The sequence below is a fragment of the Megalops cyprinoides genome, chromosome 24 (genome assembly GCF_013368585.1).
Source record: "Megalops cyprinoides isolate fMegCyp1 chromosome 24, fMegCyp1.pri, whole genome shotgun sequence".
Taxonomy (NCBI): Eukaryota; Metazoa; Chordata; class Actinopteri; order Elopiformes; family Megalopidae; genus Megalops; species Megalops cyprinoides.
In genome coordinates this window covers 23,509,806-23,535,239 of record NC_050606.1, presented here as the reverse complement: position 1 = coordinate 23,535,239, position 25,434 = coordinate 23,509,806, and the positions used below count along the sequence as shown (strand labels likewise).

The window sequence follows — 25,434 nt, the reverse complement described above, 5'->3', positions numbered from 1 at the left end:
AGACTTCAAGAGTCAACTCGTCCACCACGATTAGAGACTGAGACATTCCGATCACACCCATATATACATGGTTATGATACCCAACACACCTCAAACAAATTTGCACTATTGCAGATGTTTAAGCCAGACACCAGTATCCCACACATTTTGTCTGTCAAACTCTGTTTGAACATTTTCTGGTTGTAGAATTAACTGGGAAAAAGTGAGATAATGCCAGTTACAATAGATGACCCTCATTACTTAATAACTTTACATAGCTTTACATATTTGGCCATCGTAGTAACCAGGAAATTTACTTCCCTTGTAGAAGCCAATTTCACACCCCTCCTGGAAAAACTTAAGGCAAACATTCAATAGCGGAAGACATTACCCATTTCTCTTCTAAGCAGAGTAAATGCCATAAAAACGATATTTCTCCCACAGATTCTCTATCTTTTTCAAACAATTCCCACTTTTCTGGCAAATTCATTCTTTAAAACTTTGGATTCACTGGTAATATTCATTATAATTCATTCATGCCTTATAATTCATTTGGGATTATACACACACAGAATAAAGAAACACAATCTCAGTAAATGCAAATGGAGGGCTGGCCCTGCCTGATTTTTGTTCTTATTATTGGGCAGCCAATCTAAGGGCTATAACCTTTGCCTTGGATGAATTAGCCACAGATGTGCATTGGCAGAAAATTCAACAAGACTGTTTGCCCTATTCCATTGGTGCTGTTCATCTGTCTCCCACAAAACTCAAGAAGTCCATATATAGTTTTAACCTTGTTATACACAACACCATTCATATATGGAACCAAATGAGGAGGCATTTCAAGCTAAAGCCAATGTCAGTGTTACTTCCCGTAATGGGCAATCCTTCATTTGTACCATCTGTGTTAGTTAAACATTTTGCCAAATGGGTGGATAAGGGTATACATAACATCAGCAGTTTGATTATAGAAGGCTGATTTGCTTCCTTCAAACAACTGCAGGACAAATATGGTATATTATGATGATAATGACTTTTTACATTTACATTTACATTTATTCATGTAGCTGATGCTTTTATCCAAGGTGATGTACAAAAGTGCATATAGTGGGCAAGCAGGCACAGGCACAAGGACAAGATGTGTACATGTCACACAAAGCAGATAGTGCTGAAGCTGAGCACAAGGTCAGTGTAGCAAGACAGAGCTAATCTGATGTAGCGAAGGGCGAGAGCAGTCACCCCACTCGGCCTCGAAGGGTGAAGCACTATTGAGTGGGTCACCCTGGCATGGGAGAGGGCAGGGGAATGCGTGAGGGATGCCATGGTGCATGAAGCACATGGGCGTGCTTCCCGAAGGGGAGGGCAGTGTGACAGAGTGAGTATGTGCTCTGACTGCTATATCAATGAGCCTGGCTCTTTGGCGTTGCGGTCAAAGTCGCATGGTTGCCTTTCGTTCTAATGGTGGGGGGAGATGTAGCAGAGCGAAGTTGTCGAGCGGGTGCACAAGTTTGGATGAGGTCCTGGAGGTAGGTCAGGGCAGTCTTTTTTGCAGCAGAAAAGGTGAGAGTCAAGGTTTTAAAGCGGATGCTGGCTGCAATCAGGAGCCAGTGGAGCGATCTCAGCAAGGGGGTGACGTGGGAGAACTTCCGGAGGTTGTAGATCAGCCTAGCAGCTGCGTTTTGGATGAGCTGCAGCGGCTGAATGGTGCAGGCTGGGAGGCCTGTAAGGAGGGCATTGCAGTAGTCCAAGCGGGAGAGCACGGTGGCCTGGACGAGCAGCTGGGTGGAGTAGGTGGTCAAAAAGGGCAAATCCTCCTGATGTTGAAGAGGATGAATCGACAAGAGCGTGTTGTCTGTGAGATGTAGTCGGTGAAGTCCAGCCTACTGTCGAAGGTGACACCCAGACTCTTCACAGACGTGGAGGAAGTTACTGTGGTGCCTTCAACAGTAATTGAGAGTTCTTGGAGAGGAGAGGTCCTTGCTGGGATGAACAGCAGATCAGTCTTGTCCAGGTTAAGCTTGAGGTGGTTGGAGGCCATCTGAAGATGTCAGCCAGGCAGGCAGTGATCTTTTCGTTGGGGGTGGAGGGAGGAAAAGAGAAGATTAGTTTAGTGTCATCAGCATAGCAGTGATAGGAGAAACCATGTGTGTTAATGACTGAACCAAGTGAGTTGGTGTAGATGAAGAAAAGGAGGGGTTCCAGTACAGAGCCCTGGGGGACACCTGTAGTGAGGGGGGTGGGTGTGGAGGTGGAGCCTTTCCAGTAGACCCGGAAAGATCTACTCAGGTCAGGTAGGACCTGAATCAAGAAAGGGTGGTTCCAGAGATCTCCGAGAGCTTGGCGATGAGCAGCTGGTGGTTGACTATCAAATGCAGCAGAGAGGTCGAAGAGGATCAGGACCGAGGACAGGTCGGAGGCTCTAGCTGTGTGGAGGGCCTCTGTCACCGCTAGGAGTGCCGTTTCAGTCGAGTGCCGGGGTCTGAACCTGGACTGGTGGGGATCGAGGAGGTTGTGCTGGAGGAGAAAGGGAGGCAGTTGGTTAAGAACAGCACGTTCCAGGGATTTGGATACAAATGGCAGGAGGGATACTGGACAGTAATTGTCCATGTCAGATGGGACCTACTAGGTTTTTTTAGTAGGTGGATGACCAGAACATTTTTAAGATCTGTGGGAACAAGACCAGTGGTTAGAGATGAGTTGATGATGGAGGAGAGACATGGGGCGATCTCACCGGATACAGACCTGAGGTAGGGTGGAAGGAATGGGGTCAAGAGGGCAGGTTGTAGCATGGTGAGCTGTGATGACTTGAAGAACTTCTGCGTTGCTGAGTGTAGAGAAGGTGGATAGGTGGTGACTGGATGCCTTTCCGGTGGATGAGGTTGTAGATGGAGTCCCGGATGCTGGACACATTCTTTTCAAATGGTGCATTTCCACCAAGCAGTACAGTACAGTTCGGTTCGTTACGTAACGGTTTGGTATGGTAAACCTTGGTACGGCTTGTGTCTCCACTGCCAACCGTACCGTACTTAATGGGTGGGGCGTATGCTGGATGGCGATTGCTGCGTCAGCTAGGTAAGTAGCGTGACATCATAAAAGCATGTGAAGAACGCAAGACAGCAGAGACGGTTGATGAACTTTTGTGTTTGTATTAGGGCTGTCAACGTTAACGCATTAACGCTCGTTCACGATTAATTGGGAAACTTTAACGTGTTAATGTTTTAACACAAATTAATCATATTATCAAGTTTGACCGCAACTTCCTTCCTTAATCCCTGCGTGGATACTTACCTGTCTGAATTACTGAAAGGCGTGGCAAACACAGATGTGCTGAACAGAAAATTTCGTTTTAACCCTTTCGCATGTAACTTATTTGTTATGGTATGTAGCGCATGTGTTACCTTATATGGTTCATTATGTTTTCATTTGCATTATTAAGTTTCTTATAGATTTCAGTTAGCATTTGCTATATTTTTAGAGTTAAATCGCTGTTTCCTCAAAGCCAAAATTAGCTAGAATTTCTCCAATCTAGTGTTCTAATTGCACCAGTTTTAGCATATGCACTAAACGGCTAATCACACCGGTGTGACCGTACGCACGAAAGGGTTAAAACGAAATTTGCCATTCAGCACATCTGTGTTTGCCATGCCTTTCAGTAATTCAGCCAGGTAAATATCCACGCTGGAATAACGAAGGAAGTTGTGGTCAAACTTGATAATATGATTAATTTGTGTTAAAACATTAACATTGACAGACCTTCTAGTTTGTATTCATGTTGTCGCACAGAAGTGACGACTCCCTGTCGACCAATCAATGGATGGCAGTGGGTGTAGCTCCATCCTTTACAAACCGTACCACCGTGCTTGGTACCCCAACAGAAGGGTACCAAAAACCAGTACGGTACGGTATGCTTATTTTGGTACGGTTCGCAACTTTTGATGATGGAAACACAAATAATTGTGTACCATACTGTACCGAACTGTACTGTACTGCTTGGTGGAAACGCCCAAAAGTGGACCTTAAAGTCTTCTGCAGAAAGAAGAGAAGGGGAAGGGGGAGGAGGAGGGGAGAGGAGATACCTTCAAATTAGAGATTATGTTAGAACTCATCTACAAAACTCACCACAGTGCCACATGAAAAATTGGATAAAATCCTATAGATGTTCATTGGCTCAAACAAAATAATATCTCATCTGTATTCTACCTTTCAATCAATGCAAACACCTTCTATGCGAGCAATAAAACAAGCATGGGAGGAAGATATTGGGTTGGGTATATCTGAGGACATATGGGAGGAGGGTTTGGAATATATACACGTCTGCTCTGCTAACGCCAGGCACTGTCTAATCCAATCTAAGGTCCTACACAGGTTGTGGACAAATAGCCCATTTATTTGTAACATCCTTCATCACCAATCTGGTAGACCTGCTCAGGGGTGGGGGGTGGGGGTGCAAAAGGAGATTTTGGGGGTTTGCTCTGCTTGTCTAATAGGTTTTTTTTTGGTTTTGTTTCCTTGACTTATGTGCAATGTCTAATATAAAATAATAAAAATACACTTGAGAAAAAAACAGCTTGTGTCAACATCACTCTTGGTAGTCTTCAGGTACTCCCACATTACCATGGCAGTGCTTTGGAGTCACTGTCTTCATACACAGTCAAGGCACACTTGTTTTCATGCAGGTGGAATTGAACCTGCTCTCTTGATTTATGCTCTCAATTTTCATTTCTCTGCAGATAACCCACACCTCTATGTCTTATTGATCTGGATGAATGGACATGTTTATTTTGCTTTCCCACATTGTCACACAGATTGCTACAAGCATGGTCAAAGTCTGCTCTTGAACTCAAATGCCAAATTCAATCTTTTAGCACCTATGAACATCTGAGCTGCAATACCCTTTTGTCACTTTGATCAATCCAAGCTCTAAATGTGAGCAATGCTAAGTGACTTTTAGAAATCTGTAGCCTCTGTGGAGCAAGTAAAAATGCAACCGATTTCCTTCACCTCTGTTAAATCCATTTTGATGTGATCCTCCATATCTTTTGTGTACATTCACCTGTCCTCAAACTAAATATTTGTTAAACACACAGTAGAAGTTTATTAATCCTTCATTGATGGGTTCTGCAGCAGTAGAGGTAGTAGCAATACTACCAGCAGAAAATTCTACTCCCATCATTCTGCACTCTACATTCACAATCTCAGTGATATCTATCTCTGTCTATCACAGGATATCTGTGATATATATCACATTCCTGCAGCCTATGGTAGTCAGGGCTAGTTCACTGATATTTTTTCCCTCTTCAACCTTAAATGACATGACTGAAGGTTATGCAGTCTTTAAGCTCCCTTTGTGATAGGATGGCTTGTCTGATATTTTCCATTCAGCTGTCTGGAAAACCATGTGCTCCACTGGCTGAATAAGCCTTCAGTTTTCACTCCAAAACCAGGAATTCCTCTTTTTATACATGAGACTTTATTATCAGACTCAAAAAGGTGTTTATTTGTCTTTTTGTAAATTTGGCTGTTAAAAATGCACCTTAAATAGTGTACAGTTGGCTGTATTTGACTTTTTGATTGGAATGTTTTCACTCCTTGAGTTGAAAGTCAGACAGAATACATGCACAAATCCATTCATTTAAACACATTGCATATATGGTTACCTTTAGGACCAGTACAGAAAAGAGACTGATCATACAAATGAGGAAACTACACCCACACACTTTAGAAGTTCCCAAAAGCTTGACTTGAGTATATATACACGATGAAAAAAAAGCTGACGAAAACAATGTTTCATTCTATGCACACTTCCTCTTTTGCCCAGTGCCTATAAATGAGTAAAATATTATTCTCCATTCTACACATCATGTTATACTGTAACACTGCATCATGCATGTTGTGTGCATCCAGAGAAAGTTCTTGTGTAATTACTTCTGCTTCTCAGCATAACCTGATTACGTACCTGTAAAGACATAGTTCATTGAACTCAATGAAACCACACTGCAGAGACCTAAAGCCCTAGTTTGCAGAAACATGCTTATCGTCCAAAGTGTCTACATACATGTCCTCTTAATTATGCTGCTCACAAACACATACACTGGGTACACAAAGGTCGCCCATAAGTGATTGATGGGAAATGAATGAGTAATACTTCAGGATTATGGTGAACTAAGCTATGGTAAGGGGTCTTAGGCTGAGTGAATCGGATATCTAATAAAAACTGCCATCTAAATTTTATACCCAGCCCATGGCTAAGCTGGGCACCAATCCTTTCATTACAATGAAGAAGACTCCCCAGTGAAACATGCTGACAAATTGTTTTGGTTTTTTTGGTTTTGTTTTGTTTTAATGATGTGGTGAACAAGAACCATTGGGGGGAAATACACAGATAATGCTCTTCATTGCCTGTTTTCACTCATGGCCCACCCACAGAAAATGAGAAGCTCCAGGAAAAGTAGTAAAGAGTGTGTTTAAATACAAATGGGGTTTGAAGGGGTAAGGATTGTTATCCAGCAGCAGCATGTTATGACAGTAATGTGCAAACTTCCCATTGTCATATGTAGCAACAGCCTAACAAAAGACTTCACTTTGATGTTATGAAAATACTTTCATTGTCTGTAAATTTCCAGTTTGTTTATGGTGATAGCCATGCACTTGTGTGCTGAAAACAAAGTGGAAGTGTTCGTTAAATGCATATAAAAATCCAGGAGGGATTGGTGTAATATGTAATGGGTGTAGTGGAACTTTAATTTTAACTTTAATTTTTCGGCTTGGTAGTGATCGGTTTGGCAGAATTGCAGGGGGGTCACATTGCAGCAAGATTTTCAGCTCTCTCTCAGAATGGGGAAACAGGGCTGTCAGACAGATTTCAAAATCCCAAGCCAACATGACATCATCTGTCAGCCAGACAGGTCAAAGGTACAACATTACAAAAAATAAATTCCAAATTCTCAGCAACATTCACTTTGAAAAAAGTAAATAAAAATACAACCAGCTGCCACCTGGCTTCTTACAACAAACCAGTCACTATCAAACACAAGTGTAGCTGTTTCTGTTCTGGAGTGCATCCATCATGCTATGCTTGCTTTGCTATTCAAAGTGCTTGTTTTGTTGAGTTGATATGAGTTTTTGGAAATAAAAACCTGGCTTTTCAAAAATACTGGCCCTCAGTCTCAAAAATCAGTAATAACTGGGCCACTCATTTGACTTGAAAAAGGCAAATCTGACAGCAGTACTGGGAAGGCATGTATGTACAGTTCAGGGAAGGTGATGATTAACTGAATCTGGAGGTTAAGTGCTCAAGTAAATCATAAACATTCAAATCATGGGTTGAAGGGCCCTGCTGTCATGAACAGTCCTCACTGCCACATTCAGCGGTTGCCATTTCAGGTTGCTGGGACATTTTTGTGCCACATGGCTTAAGAGCAAAACTGTGTTCACAATGTGAAAGGCTGCATTTGCACTCTGGTTACAGAAATGGTAAGGCATGCTTTTAAATGCATGCTTTTAAACTAGCAAAAAATCATCACCTTCCTCAGAACCACAAGAAGGGATGATGAGGTTGATGAAATTTCATTTGACACTGAAGCACACTCAAAACAAGTTACACCTCCTCCAGAATTCCCCAAACAACTGCCTTTAAGAATGGGAAATAATTTAAAATGACATAACTTCTAAATAGAATAAAAGGTTTGTGAGGTGAGAAATCTTGGGTGGTATCTCAAGACATCACATTTTGCTGAGGTAAAATTATTTTCTAGCACACTCATGAGGCAATCATTCCTCTTATGAAAATAAATCTGAGAAATTCAGCTCAAATGTCTTCCTCCAACTCATCTGTGCTAGCTTAGTTTGTGGACCGCAGTGTGAAAAGAAGCAGCGGCTGACATCACGTGTCTAGGAGATGGGTACATGCTTGTCCACACTCTCCTGGAGTGGGGGTTGTGGAATGGGACCAAATGATAACAAATTGAACATTCCAGAATTCGGGGAATTGGCCATTCCAAATTGCAGAGAAAATGGAAAAAGGAAAAAAAAACTGTTTTGAAGATTATATTGTCCTTATATTGTACGCAATGTTAGGGACAGCGCAGCAGAGCCTGTACTATCTCAGGAAACTAAAGAGAGCAAATGTGCCCCAAAAGCTACTGGTGAACCTTTACCAGTGTGCCATAGAGAGCATACTGGCATACTGTATAACTGTTTGGCATGCCAGCTGCAACAGGAATGACCAGAAAGCGCTACAGCAAGTAATCAGGGGGCCGATTTGATCCCTGCTGAAACACTGCTGCTGTACCCTTGGGCAAGGTACTTAACCCACAATTGCCTCAGTAAATATCCAGCTGTATAAATGGATAACATTCTAAATACCTGTAACCTGTGTAAGTCGCTCTGGATAAGAGCGTCTGCTAAATGCCAATAATGTAATTTAATGTAGTGTAATCAGTACTGCACAGGACATCATTGGGACACAAGTCCCAGGCATCAAGACCATCTACAGCTCACACTGTCTTCAACAGGCACACAACATTGTCAGGGGCTCAAGTCACCCCAGCAACCACCTGTTCAATCTCCTCATATCTGGCAGGAGATTCAGAAGTATTTCAGCTCATACAACCAGACTAAAGGACAGCTTTTTCCCCAGAGCTGTTTTGCAGTTGAACGCATCCCCTCCACTCCACCTCCCATAGAAGGTGACAACGAACCACGGACTACCTCACGTGCAATAATGACACTATTATGTGCAATGCAATGCAAACCTATTGGGCAATAATATGGGCAACATGTGCACCGCAATTTAATACAATACAATATAACGCAATAATAATACAGGCACGTGCAATAATCAGATATGTCTGCAACAGAGATTTTTATGGTAATAGCGATGGAGTTTATTTCTCCTATACCATAACTTAAGGTATGTAGACACTTCTACATACTCTGCTGACTTTTTCTGTCAATGCACGCACTTGCACATTATTATTTATTTCCATACGCTCCTCATATTTTATATGTTTTATATGTTCATGTATATATTCTTGTTGTTTTTAAATTCTTGTTATATGTTGTCATGGCACTGATATGGGGTAGCAGCTGTAATTTTGTTGTCTTGAACAATGACAATAAAGCTCTCTTATCGCTTATCTTATCTCTTACATGAGTCATCATCCTCATCATCATCATTTCCATCATCGCATGTTATAAAGATTCAGTTTTTGTATTTATGATCAGACAGGGTGACATTAATGATGATCATATGGTTTTATGATAAGATGTAATTTTATGATACCAAAAATGCATTAATCATACAGTCACAATCGGATTGCATTACCTGTTCTGAAGTCCTTTTTCTGGTCATGGTTGCTCTCACGCCCCAGGCTTCATGTGTTCCTGCTTCTTTCTGCAGGTTGCATGGGAATGTGGGACAACATCAGCTGCTGGCCCTCCGCCAGAGTGGGAGAGGTGGTGACTATCCCCTGCCCAGACTACTTCAAGTACTTCAGCAACCAGCACAAGGGTAAAAATGCCAACATCATTTGACAATATTGTGATTGTCTCAGTATCATGATTTAGCTGGTCATGTTGAATGGAACTGCAATTAAGAACTAAATAAAGAATGAAATAGTGGCTCTGAAATAGAGTTCTGTGATACTGCACATATGTTAACACCACACCAGGGTGTTTTGATTTTTCAAAACTGGCTTCTTGCAGATAAACAGCAAAGAACACAACAGGAATTCTTAATTTTTGTGTCCATCACATTACAAACGTATAGCGATGACAATGCACAATAACAGTGTGTGGTTTGAAGCTGTTCCTCCTGTATTTCCTTAGCAGGGTGCTCTTTGTAAAGGTCACAATTCCACATCTTACATATGAAAGTCGCATGATATTACATAATGTTGCTGTAACAGAACACTGCGAACACCTGTTTCTGAGTTATTATTTAGAAATCGTTTATCCATTACAAATGATTGCCATTTTAATGGATTTAGCCTAGTTGCATGTGAGCTTTAGCTCAGTTCTTTGATTTGTTCACTAATCAGGATGGTAACCCTTATAGCAGTGGCTGGTTTCATTACTAGGAATGATAGCCGCTTGTTCTGCTGGACCCAAAATCCAGGCTGAAATGTTAGGGTGATTTCAGTCCTGAGCACAGGAGTGAAAGCACTGCTGTGGCAGTGCATTGCTTTGAGCCAGATGGCACAATGTGGAGAGTAATTACAAGGTTTAATGTGTAATTATACTTAAGCCCCCAATGAAGTTTATTGCATTACGAAGGCTGATCCTTCTCTTCATCTCTGGTTTTGCATTTCACTGCCACCTTCCTTGTGTTTGTTTTTTAGACTGAGGGCAGTTATTAACAGTAACCTCTAAACTGGTCTTTTCATGTAATCTCATGAAGGGTATTCAAATGAGACAGAGTATTGTGTAGAGAAACATACAATCACATGATCACTCTAAAGATATACTGTTAAATGGGACAAGTAACCACCAAAATACATCTTTTGTACATTGCAAATTGTGTACAAATTGGATGTCATATTTCAGGTGCAATTGCTTGATTGAAACTCAACAAGGGAATGCTGCATGCTATTAACAGGCACGTTTCCTTGGCCTTGTGTTTAATATTGACATTTGTAACATGTATCTTCTCATTACTGTCTCAGAGTATTGGAGACATTTAACACAGAATCTCCCATACACCTCACAGCGCAAAGAGCAGTAAGCACAGAGCACTTTCCCACCATCAAAAAGTGACAAAGTGCATCCACTCAGTGAAGGGAAGTGAACTAGAGGTGCAATGACACAGAGAGACACACAGAGAAAGCAAGGCTAATGTCATTAGCCAATGGTAATCTGGTGATTTTGGCACTATCAGCAGGTTCTTAGGTCACACATACAGTATGCAGGTCTGTCACTGGAAGAGGGGGTCACATATATGAACAACAATGATGTAGATTTTAGTACTTTTCAATCCACACTGTTTGGGGTGTGAATTAAAACATGTGTAAATGTTGTACCGTGTCTGATTCTGGTTGCTGAGGGCATTAGTAGCCTTTGGTCACAAATTTGGCTAACAAGCTAATTGAGGGGCAAAATATCAATGTGTATAACTCATTCTGAAAATGCTTTTCATTTACTGTCAGCAGACTGCACCACAGGGGAATTTTACTTTAGTTTTCAAACCAGTATCAACAAGTCAGGAGCCTTTAGCTTTTAATCTTGCTCCTGTTCGTAAGCAGTGGTCCATTTTTATTCAGGATAATAACACTACAGCTACAGGTAACACAGAAGTGCAAGGAAGGCTTCCTCTAATCCGGCACTGGCAGGGACGTTCTGCAACGCCTTAGCTAGGGAGCTAACACAGTGACGGTCTCTGCTCTGGCCAGCTATAGTTTCAGCACATTGAGTTCTCATAACTGAATCATCATTTTTGTTGTTGTTAATATATAAATTATTAGACTATTAATATAGTCTGCTTTGGAAGGCCATTGGCTGTGAAACTCAGCTGCCTGAATGACATGCTTTGGGATGTGCTAAATAAACAGGTTTGCTTTAGCTCCCCTTTTTCATCTCTCTATTCTACATCTCTCCATTAAATAGTGCACTTCCTCTTTGCCACTATGAATTGGATTTGTAGCCTGAATGCATATGTAGTGTGTTCTCATAGTTCTCCAATAGTGTGATTAACAGGTATACACACCTGATATTTAAATGGTTTTACTGGAGTTAAACTGTTAAGACATCTATGATATCCCTGTAGTGGTACATACCTGTTCACGCTCACATCTTACAGTATAAAAGTAGCTCAGAATATTCCCTTAGCCATGGCATTATGCCAAGCAGCCAATCACCAGTGCCTGATTATGGGTTTGATTAGCACAAAACAACAGAAATTACTTAATTTGTTTCAGCAGACTGTAAGATTTCATAACCCAACATGGTTAAATCCAATATAACTATCTAACAAGCTTGATATGACTGACTAGTGGGCTCTTAGCAAGGCATGCTTACTGACTGCAATATGTTTGTAGTTATACAGTACAGACCTGAAGAATTGGGATGCTTAATAGGATGGACTGTTTTCCATTTGAAAATGAAGTGAAAGGAGCCCATCACAGTGAGGGTTATGGAAGAATTGTCAGTTATTCAAAACCCCTCAGAGAACAGCTAGTGTCTTACCATGGCCACACCTGTGGGAACAGAACCAGAAAGCAGTAAGACAGTGCCACAATACATAGTTTAACCCAAGGCAGCAAGAAATGATAGTGCACTTCTTACAACCCCAGAAGCTTTTCCATTTATCTAGACTTGGTTTCAATCAATAACACCAGGAATGACCTCCTTTCTGAGAGAATGGTTGGGCCCAAAAAAGCTCTAGTCTTTTTATTATTATAAATAGTCTTCATGTAATTGGCTGCACTTACTTCATAGTAATAAGGCTTGTGATTAATTTACTTTTGAAGAGAAAGATTTTATAGCATTTCATTATTATTGTTATTGTTATTATTATTATTTTCTCTGTTAATTTAAAAATTTCAGCCAGAATATTTAATAAGGAGAAAGTGACAAAATCCATTTGGTAAGTGAAGAAGAAATCATGCTTGTGTCATTTTTTGTTTGTCATAATTCTGCTCTTAAATGCAATCATCGTTTCAGCCATTAGTTTTTATAATATGATTCTTAACCTGTAGAAATGATAGGATCTAGTAGTGCTTCCAAAAAATTGACTGAAATTGCAACAGATATTGTTAGATCACCTTTGCTCTCTGTCCACCAGGCAAGGTCTCCTCCTTATGAATACACATGCACATCTCTCAAATAACACACTTTTTTTCTGCTTTTTTTGTCATTTGTGCAATCCTATTTTGGAATTGCCAGTTGTATATTCAGCTTGCCTCACCATGACATGATCCACTATCATGCAGGAGAGCTGAGGCCAAATGAATGCAATCTTCTTACACTCGCCTGCAGTATAGTATTGTAGTATAGTTGAGTGGGCACTCATTGGAGGATAGCCACTACTCCACTGTTGTCACCCAAGCAGCTTGCAGAGCTTGACAAATTGCCGGGTGACTGAGAGTGTTGAGATGAGTACAGCCTAGCCAACCTACTCACTTATATCACCGGCAGAACCAAGACAGTTTGCTCCATGACAGTGGGATCCCAATCATGGTTGGCAAATGATGCAGCTGGTTTTGAACCTGGGCCATACAGCTCAGCCTGTGTTCAAAGCATACAGCCTTTAGGCAGGTGCATTCTCATGATGTCTCTGATAAATAGTTACACACATATTTGTCAAAGAGGTATGGTAGGTTGATAAGTTCTACAGTCACAGGGTCTGCTTCATTCATACCTCTCAGTATATTCTACACATATGCAAATAATTGCAAAACTAAAAATGTCTACTTTGTAATTAATTATACTTTTTATTTATATACATACATTTTCCTCATATTTCTGTCTGTGTTGTTGGCACAATTGTTTTTTGAGAAGGAGGAAGGCTACCCTACCTTGGAGCCATGGCTTTGGAATGTGTAATGCAAGAATCCTCAGAGACTCCCAAAATTCATGCTTTCCTTCTGGCCCCCAATTCACCAAGGTGATCATTCTTAACAGCAATGTTCAATGCAACCCAGATGCTGGGCTTTAATACTGAGAGAATGGATTGCACCCTGACTCTAGTGGAATGTAAGGGGGTATACTACACAGATATGTTAGGAGGTATTGAGTGTATAATTCCATTTTACAGCTCAGTGGGTTGTAGTATGTCCTGCTGTGGTAAGAGCTGAATAAAGATGCAGAGCAGGGTTGATGGGAAAAATTATAGCTTGACTGACAGAGAAAAATGGTTTTTTTAGGTATGTCTTAACATTAGACTTGTGTTGAGATTGTGTTATATCCCAGAGATTTTGCTCTGTCATAAACACTGAATTTGTCAAAGAAGCCTATTCAGTTGCCAAAACTAAGATAATGACTGTTGTCTGAAGAACACAGTGTTTTCTTTCCCCCTTGCATTTGGATTATGGAATAATTTGTTCCTACAAACAAAATATCATATGTCATTTTCTGCCCATTGATCATGTTACAGAAGGTTAAGGCTAAAGAGTAAGAGATGTTTTTTTTTCTGGGAACAGAATCTCAGTTTGCTTAGAGACAGATCTGTGGCAACTTTGAGTACTTAATATGCACAATAATACAGCACACATAAACAAGCAGATCTGTATAAATGTCCCAGATAAACTCATACTCAGTATTCCAGGAACGATGGGTCAGAATGATGGCCTTTTACAAGCGGACGGAAAGCCAAACGTGATAAAAAAAGGCAGATTACCAGTGATTACCAGTGTATCAGTGCTTTTCCCCTGTTGGTTTCAGACTGGTTGTGTAATGGCCGGCTGTTGTAATATCAGTCGTTGGGAGCCCATTTGTTTTCCAAGGTTATGGAAAAGCCATAGTGTGCTGTGTTTCATGGGAAGCCAGACACACATCTTAAGTTACATATGGGCTTTGCCTCTTCTACCCTTTTGGCGTGTCCTGACAAACCTGAGCTTTTTCCAGTGAAGCTCAACCTCCTCATAAATCACTGTGTCTGTCCTGCTGTTTGCTTGACATTAAAGCATACAATCCTTGCCAAGCAAAATTAAGCTTTTAAAACAGAAATGGCATTGTAAACTATCTAATCGAATGGAGGAACACTCCAGGTACAGGAGCAAATGAGAATCTCAAAACAAGGAGCCAAAATCTTGAATACAGAACCTTATACTAAAACTTATTACAAAGTTTCATAATATAATACTTTATACTACAAGTACATCAGATGATTTTAATACCTTGAACATTATATCAAGTTTGCAGAATTCATTTTTTACCATCCCCAAAAAGAAAAATGTGTCAGACAGCTCAAAAAACAAACATGCCTCAGTGTGCCAGCATCATACTGTAATAGCAGTTGTGTTGGTGGTAGCAGTCTTACCGTAAGACAAGCAGCAGTGCATATAACTATAGTGAGAGTGGTTAGACAGTGTCCTTCCCTGGCCTTTGCACCAGAAGCATTGTGGTTCAACACATCTGTTTAATTCTTGATAATGCTATATTCCACTTCTAGCTTGATTTCCTGTTTACACTTCCCTGGTCTGGAATCCGGAGTCACTCCAATACAAACATGTATTCAGAAGAAAAAAAAAACACACACACAAGGAAGTGTGATGGGTTAGCTCATCCCTGCTTTAGTCAGTCATTAGCTGAGTTGTGAGAGATATGTCCCAATAGGCCATCTTCATCAGCTAAAAGTAAAGGATGAACCTATAATCACAAGGAATGGCCTAAAATACATTTAGCGATTTATCATGACTCATTCAGTCTGTATTTATGTAACTGGGCAGGCCAGAGTGACATATCATGAGGATTTTTGGGAGCAGAGCCCAGTTGGCAAAACACAGAGGGGGTACAGATAGTGATTAACGAGGCTGAACACTCCTGCGAATCTGTTTGCTTCTTACGTCATAGTCTGGAATATGGCAGCTCTGCTAACTGGATCCATGTCACTGTGATTGCTTTTATGTAAGTGGGAAGGGGCTATGCACAGTACAACTTACTGACTGAAAATGCAAGTGGCTACTTCTTATGCCCTTTCTTTTTCAAAATTATAAAAACACCAGAAAAGTGGAATTTTAGATATTTTTCCAAAATCTGTAAGTACCTACATGGGAATTTAAAAGGAAAGTTTGTTTCTGTTCAAGGACTTCAAGAAGTGCTTGTTTCCCTTTACTGTTCTGCTGTTGGACATTAACACATAGGCTATAAACAAATTATTGGCAGCTCAGAAACAGCATGGTGGAATTGCCTGCTCAGACAGAAATAAAACAGCATTACATCTGCACTGAGATGTGCTGAGATGGTAAACAGGTAAACAGCAGGCCCTCTGTTCCTGATCAACAATCCTCCAGACCAATTTTGCTCTGACCTTTGATCAAGCCCAACTTTGTGTTTGTCCCAGCAGCCTTTCTTCGGATTCTCTTTCAGTATTTCCCTGTATTTTGCTCCATCCATTCTTCCTTCAATTTTAACAAGCTGCTGATGGGCTGATGAAAAGCATACTCATAGCATGATGCTGCCACCACCATACTTGGAGATGGAGTTTCTTGAGGCATGGGTAGGGTAAGGTTTGTACCATGGATAGCTCTTTAAATTGTGGCCAAAAATCTCCATCTTGGTCTCATATGACCATAAAACATTTTCCCACATCTTAGAATGGTCACTCATTTTTTGTGGGAAATTTCAGTCATGCTGTTTTCCAATTATCTAGAATTGGTGTCAATCAATAACACTAGGAATGACCTCAGACTGGTGCACCTTTATTCCACTCTTAGCAACTGAACTCTGTAGCTCCTTCAAAGTGATGGCTGGTGTCTCCGTAGCTTCTCTCATTCTTGCTTGTACACTGATTGTTTAGGGATGGCCTTTTCGAGGCAGTGCCTGGGTGTTGAGATGCAGCTTCCATAATCAGGATTATTGACCCAATGGTGGTCACTGGGATAGCCATACACTTGAATATTATTTTGTACCCCTTTCCTGATTGCAGTTCTATTACTCTAACTAATTAATCTCTAATTTTCTAATAGTCTTCATTTTTACACATTTCCTTCAGATTCACAGCCTAACCAATGATCCTCAAACAGTGTAACAGTTACATTAAGGGTTCACAGGTAAAGGCCAATGGTAAGTCTGTTGTAGCCTTGTTAGGGTAATTTTTTTCATATGTGTAAACGTGGAGCTTCCAGAGCACAGGAGTTGAATACACACACACACACACACACACACACACACACACCCACACACATATATATATATATATATATATATATATATATATATATATATATGAGGTCTCTTTCATTGCTGGTGTTTTTCCACACATGTTGAGTCTCTGCCTGGTCTATAAATCAGCATGGAGGTGACTCCATTCCTACCATGAAACTGCAACCTAACTTTATGAGCCAATCAATGAATCAAGGGCGTGATTTGTGGTACAGCCTCACCCAGCAGAGGAGAACTGCATCTTATCACTGAAGTGATGCAGCTATTACTACATCACAAATAGAATGAGGAACAAGTCACAGCTTAAGCGGTTTAATCATGGGCAGTAAGCAAACTTGAGGTAACAGGACTGAAAAACTGTACATAGGTGATTTAATATGACCAGGGCACATTGGTTACCATTCTTTAATGATGAATCCCATATTAAAAAATGTTGCTCACAATATTGGATTGACCTTGTATTACGTAATACACTGTTTGCAGATTGAATAGCACAAGCAGGTAATAACTGGAGAGAAGCCCTCTAGTTTGTTTTCTTTCTTATGAGAACGCCCATATGTTTGCATATTTATGTGATGCTGCGCGTGTGCTGAGAGTGCCTGCATTTCTGATTTTCCCACACTTCTAATACACACTAAGTGCTTCACTTTTCATATGCATTTTATACTGTGATATTATACTGGAAATTAATAATAATTCACATTGTCAATTATAGTCAGTCTCTGTTAATTTACCTTTTGCCTTATCATTATTTTATGTGGCTGAATAAATTGATTGTTTATCATTCACATGTGAGATTCATTCATTTGCATATGAGTTGAATTGCATTTTTAAGGTTTGTTAATCTCAAGTTTGTTTTTCTCATGTGATTTTTGCCCATGATCGTGCAACACATTGGGGTGTGGGGTGTGCCCAAAACATTTTTTTGCCAAATCGCTCTCAAAGTCTTACAGACTTCTGAGGGTGGGGCAGGAATATTACTAAATTCTTTAAGTAATTTGGCAGGAAATGCAATAAAGTACAAGCTCATTACTCACAGTTCAAATCAAATTTTATTTGTTTGCATAACCATTTTCCCATACATCATGAAATGTGTAACATCCCCGCAAGCCAGACCAGGGTGAAAGTGGCAGGGATAAACACCCTTCTACCATTTAAACACAACACAAATCTGATTATTTCATGAACATTCAAATTGTTTACCATTTAACGATCAATCCATATTCTGCCCAGCAGACTCAATCAAGCAAATTTCGTAGGTCCTCCATTCCTGTTCTGTACAATGTCAGCAGACTAAGCAATCGGTACATTTGCTTAGTGATAATAAATTGGCCATTCTACCATTCTACCATCTTACACCAGAATGACTGAAAAGACTACATTTTTACATCCTGATTTTGGAAACAAATAAATAGCAGGTGTTGATTTAATGTGATTTTTACTTCATAACTAACGGATTCAACTAAGTCACATAAATTCTGATCCACAATGTTCTCCATTTATAGCCATTTATAGGCTATTTGCTAACTATTGTTAGTGTCCTACCCAAAACAGCCAACTAGTAAGCCAGAAATAAGCAGAAGCAGCAGTTAGATGTAACTGTTAAAAAAAAAAACCCTAGACAACACACTCCAATTTTGCTTTCACAAGAACAAAACAGTCTCACTGTTTATTTAACAAGAATAACACAATGATTTAAACTCCACTCTCCATATAAATTATATTCTGACTGTCACAGGTCACCTCAATTCTCTGTGCATGTACCAGACACTAAGGGTTAGGTGATGGAGGTGGTATTGATCAAAAGGTATGACTGGTTGTCTATACAGCATCTGAATTAGAGATATGTCATTGTAAGGTCCTGTGTTAACACCTCTCCAGGACAAACTGTACAATTAGACATGAAGCCAAGTTTCCAGATGGGGCTGATTGCTTGTCATGATGTAATCAGAGCCAGATAATGTAATGCATGAGCATAAGGAATCCAATAGCAGAGACCACACGGTAGCACAGATGGGTTATAAAGAAACAGCAGGAAACCAGGGAACAGGCAGGGTTTACATGAAGCACAAAACACATGACCAGGGTAACTACACACAGGTGAACTCTAACAAAGGCATAGACAGGAAGACAGGACATCTGGTGGCAGTCCAGGGAAGCATGAATGTTGGCATGGACTTGGGCATGGGCATGCTGGAGCATTAATGGCTCACAGGACAAGAGCTTATCCCTCTGTCTGTGGAGTGAAGCAGCTTGATACACAAGTACACCCACTGGACTGGACACCTAGAATATAGTCTGTCACTAAGATATTACCTACAATACCTTCCACACAGAGTGCCAGTTAGAGAGGCTGCAGATGCTGTTTTGTAACATTTTGTTTGATGGGCTGAGAATGAAATAAGATCCACTGGAGAGGGGGGTATGTACTCAGGGGTCAGGGCAAAAACAAGTGAAAGCAAGATACATGCATTTGAAAGCAAAACATACAGCCGTTAATAAGAACACCCACTGAAAAAAGGGTAGTCTCTTGAAGAAAGAACCCTCTGGCAGAATAAAATCATGGGATAAGCTACCAGTTCAGTGTGTTTGATGCAGCTGTGAAATGGTAAAATGATCTGTGAGCTTGTAAGCCTGCTTATTCTGGTTGTTGCTGAATTGACACCATTGTCTAATGACTCTGAAAATCATGGGAGTACATGCACTCTGCTCCAGCTTGCAGGAAGAGTTCATTTGGTTTGGTCTGGTAGGGAACACTGATAACAGGGATTTAGATTCTCACTCGTATGCTTCAAGTGTGCTGGGCGAATTATCTCTACAGTGGTACAGGGAATGAAAAGGTTATTTTACGACAGCTGCTTTGAAGGCCCTGATTTAATGTATGACAGAAAAATGAGATGACACCTGTATGAGTGGTTCAGCAAGGTGACTTAATATTCCAGAAAATAACATTAATATTCCTAGGACTACAAAATGGCAGAGAGATTTCAGTATATATTCCAGCAATTGCACCCATTTCTTTCTCTCTCACAATAGATACTTCACAGTGCACGAAGCTTGCAGAAGAATCAAGAGACTCCTTGTTCTATATTGGAGGGATTTATTTTGCCCCTCGAACAACTTTTTCATATAAGAAACATAATTATTAGTCCACAGCTGCACCATCTATGTTTTATTTATTTATTATAATAACTCTGTTTATAAGGAAATTTCATTATGTCAAGCTGTCTGATGCACCACTGTCTAACTGCAGCCAGAGACAGATTAACTTTGAAGACCAAGCCTTATGAAAGAAACTTCTTTTTATAGGTCATAGACGTGCTCCCAGCAAATGCCACTCTATCAATAGTTAACTCCAAAATATCATCCATTGGTTTTTGAATATAAAACATCATGAAAATTATATAGGGTGATTCAATGCAGAACCTGTAAACCAATCATCATTTCACAATTTCCAGAGCAACAAGAAAGAACACATTTCCTCCATAGCCTTTTAAAGGTTTTAACAAAATCATTTGCAATGGTCATGTTAGCATACAGTGAAAGATATTGCAGAAGGCATATCATAAAATATCAGAATGTATTCTGAAATATGTCTGCAAAATGTCTGCATTTGTTGAATATTGTCCTTGTGTTGCACCCTACCTTTATCATATGATAAAATATGAAGAAATGTATGGTGCTAATATATCTTGCTCTTCATAATCATGGACACCTTGCATGTATGTTGATGTGTGTGCGTGGTTGTGTTTGTATATATGTGTGTGTTTGTGTGTGTGTGTGTGTGTGTGTGTGTGTGTGTGCACACGCATCTAGTTGAGTATTTTTGTGGATGATTGTATGCCATTGTTTGTTTGTGTGTGGATATGTGTGTGTAGGTATGTGTTTGTGTGTAGATGTGTGTGCACACTCAACAGAGGTATTATCGTTGAGCTGGACATGCATTGCCGGTCTCTCATCTTCTATTAGACTTCAGATTGTCAAAAATGTTAAATGAATGAAATGTTTAGGCTTTTTTCCCACGCTAAGCTCAGTAAGAAGTTCTTTGTTTTCCTCCTTGTAACATTTTTTCCCCTGGCAACACAAGAAAGGTGAAAGATTACTCCAAATAATGACTAGGGCTGTCTTTGATCTTATTGAGCCCTTCATCTTTCATTCAGTGAAAAATCATTTGGCAATTTTCACTGCTGCTGTCCAGAAAGTGGGAGTGTGACCTGAGTTTGACCAACCTGAGTTGTTAGGCTCTTCCCCTGTAAGCTGCCACTACACCAAAGAAAAATGCCTATGAATCTGTTTTTGCAATGGATCTTCCTCATAGCTGTGTATCATTTCTGTTTCCCTCTGTGAGCAGGTGGAATGTTGTAGTGGCTAAAGACCCCATTTGATGAACATCTCACACTTCAGATGATGGTGGGAAGATTATCCTATTAGCCCTGATAAGAAGTAGAGGTACTGCTGGTATTACAGATATCTTACATCCTCACAGATCTGCTGAGCTTAAAACTGAAAGCCACAGTAACTTTCACCGTCTGGTGAATGCTAGCGCAGAGAAACAGTGGATGTGTATATGACAGCAGACACAGAGCATAAAAGAATTAAAATGGTCATTGATCCTGTCTCGCTAAATTGCAATGAAGCAGTTCAAGCTGAGTGAGAATGTTTGATGAAACAGGAGACATTATGCAGTAAAAGCAACAAAATTGCAAAATTTAAATGTGATGGAAATATAGTAAACATTTAGACTTTAAAGGTTTGCATTCCATATGGGGAGCAACTACTGTATCTTTAAGCAAGTTGCTTAATGTGAATTGCTTAAATAGAAATGAATATCACTGTCAGTCAATTGTCAGAGCTGTCAGTCAACCAGTGGTGAAAAAACAGATGCAGACACCTTTTTGTGCAGTTTTGTTTTCCCTGTTGGCTTCTCCACTTCGTTTTCAGTTAATCACCATGGACTATATTCAGGGTTGGGAGGGTTACTTTTAATAATGTATTTGTAGCAAAGGGCGAGAGCAGTCACCCCACCCGGCCTTGAACCCGGGTCTACAGGGTACCAACCATGCAACTTTGACCGCGACGCCAAAGAGCCAGGCTCGTGGGTATGGCAGTCAGAGCACATACTCAACCATGGTGACAGCATTCCGTCACACTGCCCTCCCCTTCGGGAAGCGCGCCCATGCGCTTCATGCACCACGGTGTCCCTCACGCATTCTTTTGCCCTCCCATCCCAGGGTGCCCCACTCACCGTGCTTCACCCATCTCTGGGGTCCTTCACACCGGGGTCAACCTAACCTGGGGGTCCCTCATACAGCTCACACACCGGGCACGCCTCCGATAGCCTCGCAGCCAGCCATCCCACTCGCAAAGGGCGAGAGTAGTCATCCCGCCCGGCCTTGAACCCAGGTCTACGGGGTACCAAACATGCGACTTTGACCGCGACACCAAAGAGCCAGGCTCCTGATATGGCAGTCAGAGCACATACTCAACCGTGGTGACAGCACTCCGTCACAGTATTCCACCTCAAAATACAGAATAAAATGTAATTTGTAACATATTCTGTTAGATTACTCAAGGTAGGTAACATAATCTAAATACTTTGGATTACTTTCTGAACACTGTGTTGTTAATTAAGTATGTAAGTAAAAGTGTAAATGTGGCATATACTGGTTGGGTGATTCTCACGAACTGCAATACATAAAATGCAGTCTATATGTTTTAATTATGATAACATTTCACATGAAAAAAAAAACATTTAAAGCATAAGCATTAAGAACATTCTTAACGGTTTTTTAAAGAATGTTCATCCGACTAAGGTTTTGAATGGTTATTTTTATGTTCACTTAGCATTGTTGTGGCTAACATTTTGGCACCCCCTTGTTAAGTCTATGGAAATTTTATGGCAGTTTCTCCAGAATTGTAAATGTTAATTCAAAAACTGTACATTACACAAAGTTAGAAAATGAGTTAGAAAAGGCGCATGAGTTAGAAAAGGCACAAGCTACCCTAAATACATTGTTAGAAAGGAGTAGCTTAATTTAATGTATAATATAATAATACACTTTTTCAAAATTCTTAACACATTGTGCTTAACAACTATGCATATGAGCACATCAGTTAATCTTTTGTGCAAAATGCACTACAACCACCAAAACACTTCATAACCAAAAGGGACTCGTGCTGCCATAACTATAGCAAATGCTCTCTCCCAGCAAGACTACTTTGTCACTCAAAATACAATGGACAAAAAAACAGAAACAACTTGAAGCATGACAAAATGCATATATTATGTGTTACTGTATCCTCTGTTTTTGCATAGATTAGTGCTGCATTGTAAAAAAAAGTAAAGTTTACAGTAAATATTGTAATACCAAACAACTAAATCTGAAATGCTGAAATATGCCTCATGACAGCTCTATGCTACAATTTCTGAGGTATACTATAGTAAAACAAAAAGTCTGCAGATGCTTTTCATTTCTAGGACAGTAAGTGAAACAACAACACGTGATAGTACCACTAGAAGTCTGCTGTAGCCCTAATGCTGATCCATGGTGTCCTTTGTATTTTGATTAAAATTTTTATGAATTTCACATTTACTGCAACATTCTCCCTTGCCTTGAAAAAAATCTTTAACATATCATATCCACCCATACATTCCCCCACACCCCATAAATATTTGAAGCCAAGCAGCTATCATGACACAAACTTTTTGATCTGTTGTTTTACCTGTCACAGTAATGTAGATACCACTACTGAGTGTGGTAAATTTACTGTAATTACATTCTTGGGTCACTTTCTCTCACTGATAGCCCATGACTTACATACACTGATGAGCCAAAACATTATGACCACTCACAGGTGAACTGAATAACATTGATCATCTCCAAACCAGGGCACATGTCAAGGTCTAGGTGTAGATTAGATGGTAAGCGAACAATCGGTTGCCGTAGTCAGCGTGTTGGATGCAGGAGAAATGGGCAGGAGTAAAGACCTGAACGACTTTGACGAGGGCCAATTTGTTATAGCCAGATGACTGGGTCAGAGCATCTCTGAAACGGCAAGGCTTGTGGGATGCTCTCAGTCAGCAGTGGTGAGTACCTACCGACAGTGGTCCGAGGAGGGACAAACCACAAACTGGCGACAGGGTGTTGGGTGCCCAAGGCTCATCAATGCGCGAGAGCAACGAAGGCTATCCCATCTGATCCAAACTGACAGAAGGTCTGCTGTGGCACAAGTCACAGAAAATTTTAATGATGGTTACGGGAGGAATGCCTCACAACACACAGTGCATCACACCCTGCTGCATATGGGGCTGCGTAGCTGCAGACCGGTCAGAGTGCCCATGATCACCCCTGTCCACCATTGAAAGCGCCTACAATAGGCATGTGAGCATCGGAACTGGACCTTGGAGCAGTGGAAGAAGGTCACCTGGTCCACTGAGTCCCGTTTTCTTTTAGATCACGTGGATGGCCGTGTACGTGTGCACCGTTTACCTTTACACTGCACACATTGTTCGGGAATGGTTTGAGGATCATGGTGAAGTGTTCAATGAGTTGTCCTGGCCTCCAAATTCTCCAGATCTCAATCCGATTGAGCATCTGTGCGATGTTCTGGACCGACAAGTCCGATCCACGGTGGCTCCACCTTGCAATTTACAGGACTTGAAGGATCTGCTTTGGTGCCAGATACCACAGGACACCTTCAGGGGTCTTGTAGAGTCCATGCCTCAGCGGGTCAGTGCTGTTTTGGTCGTACACGGAGGACCAACTGCATATTAGGCTCATCAGTGTATACAGCAGTAATAATGGAAAAATCTCTTCAAAGACAGCATCTATATTTTGCCTATATACATGCACATTTCAATGCAAATATGATCACTTTTGTATAGATGGTGACAAGGCTGCAAACAAAAAACTGAAAAACTTTCTGCTAAAATCAGAATAATCTGTCTTATTTCAAGCGTATCGTTTCATTTGTCTGTCAAAATGGAACATATTTCCATCTACAGTAATCTAAATTTTGTAAGGTTTTGAACTGAAAGTTAACTGTTTTGAACAGAGTATCTAAATGTCTGCAAAATTTGCTGTAGTTGTGCAAAATTTTGCTGGTGGTGAACATTGACTGAGAGAGGTATTCATGAATTTTGGAAGAAGTGGTGATTGAATGCATTTTGTTCATAGTCTACTGATATGGTGAATGTGTTAAGTGTTTTGAAAAAGTAGACATGGTACGGAGACACGTGAAAATGATTGTGAAAAACTGTAAAGGAATGCACACTGGAATGGGGGCTGTAGAAGAGTGAACTGTACAGTCAGGATTTGGCACTACTGTTCCTGGAATGTCTGACTCTCTCTTGGCCTCTGTGAATATTAAAATCCTGAGATACATGGGCCTCTCTGCAAATACTTAAATTCTGAGCTGCTTGAGCTATCTGAGCCTCTGTAAATGTTAACATACTGAGCTGCTTAAGCTATCTGGGCCTCTGTAAATGTTAACATACTGAGCTGCTTGAGCTATCTGGGCCTCCGTAAATATTAACATACTGAGCTGCTTGAGCTATCTGGGCCCTTACAGATAATAAAATACTGAGGTGCTTAAGCTATCTGCACCTCAGTAAATATTAAATACTAAACTGCTTGA

The 25,434-nt window shown here is 40.5% G+C and overlaps 1 protein-coding gene across 1 annotated transcript in view; it reads left to right on the top strand.

The window, feature by feature from the left end:
- LOC118771120 (vasoactive intestinal polypeptide receptor-like) overlaps nt 1-25,434 on the top strand; it is a 74,473-nt gene that overhangs the window by 14,959 nt on the left and 34,080 nt on the right. Inside the window, exon 3 of the mRNA XM_036519003.1 lies at nt 9,380-9,490. Coding sequence (XP_036374896.1) covers nt 9,380-9,490 — 111 coding nt within the window. The remainder of the gene's footprint in view (nt 1-9,379; nt 9,491-25,434) is intronic.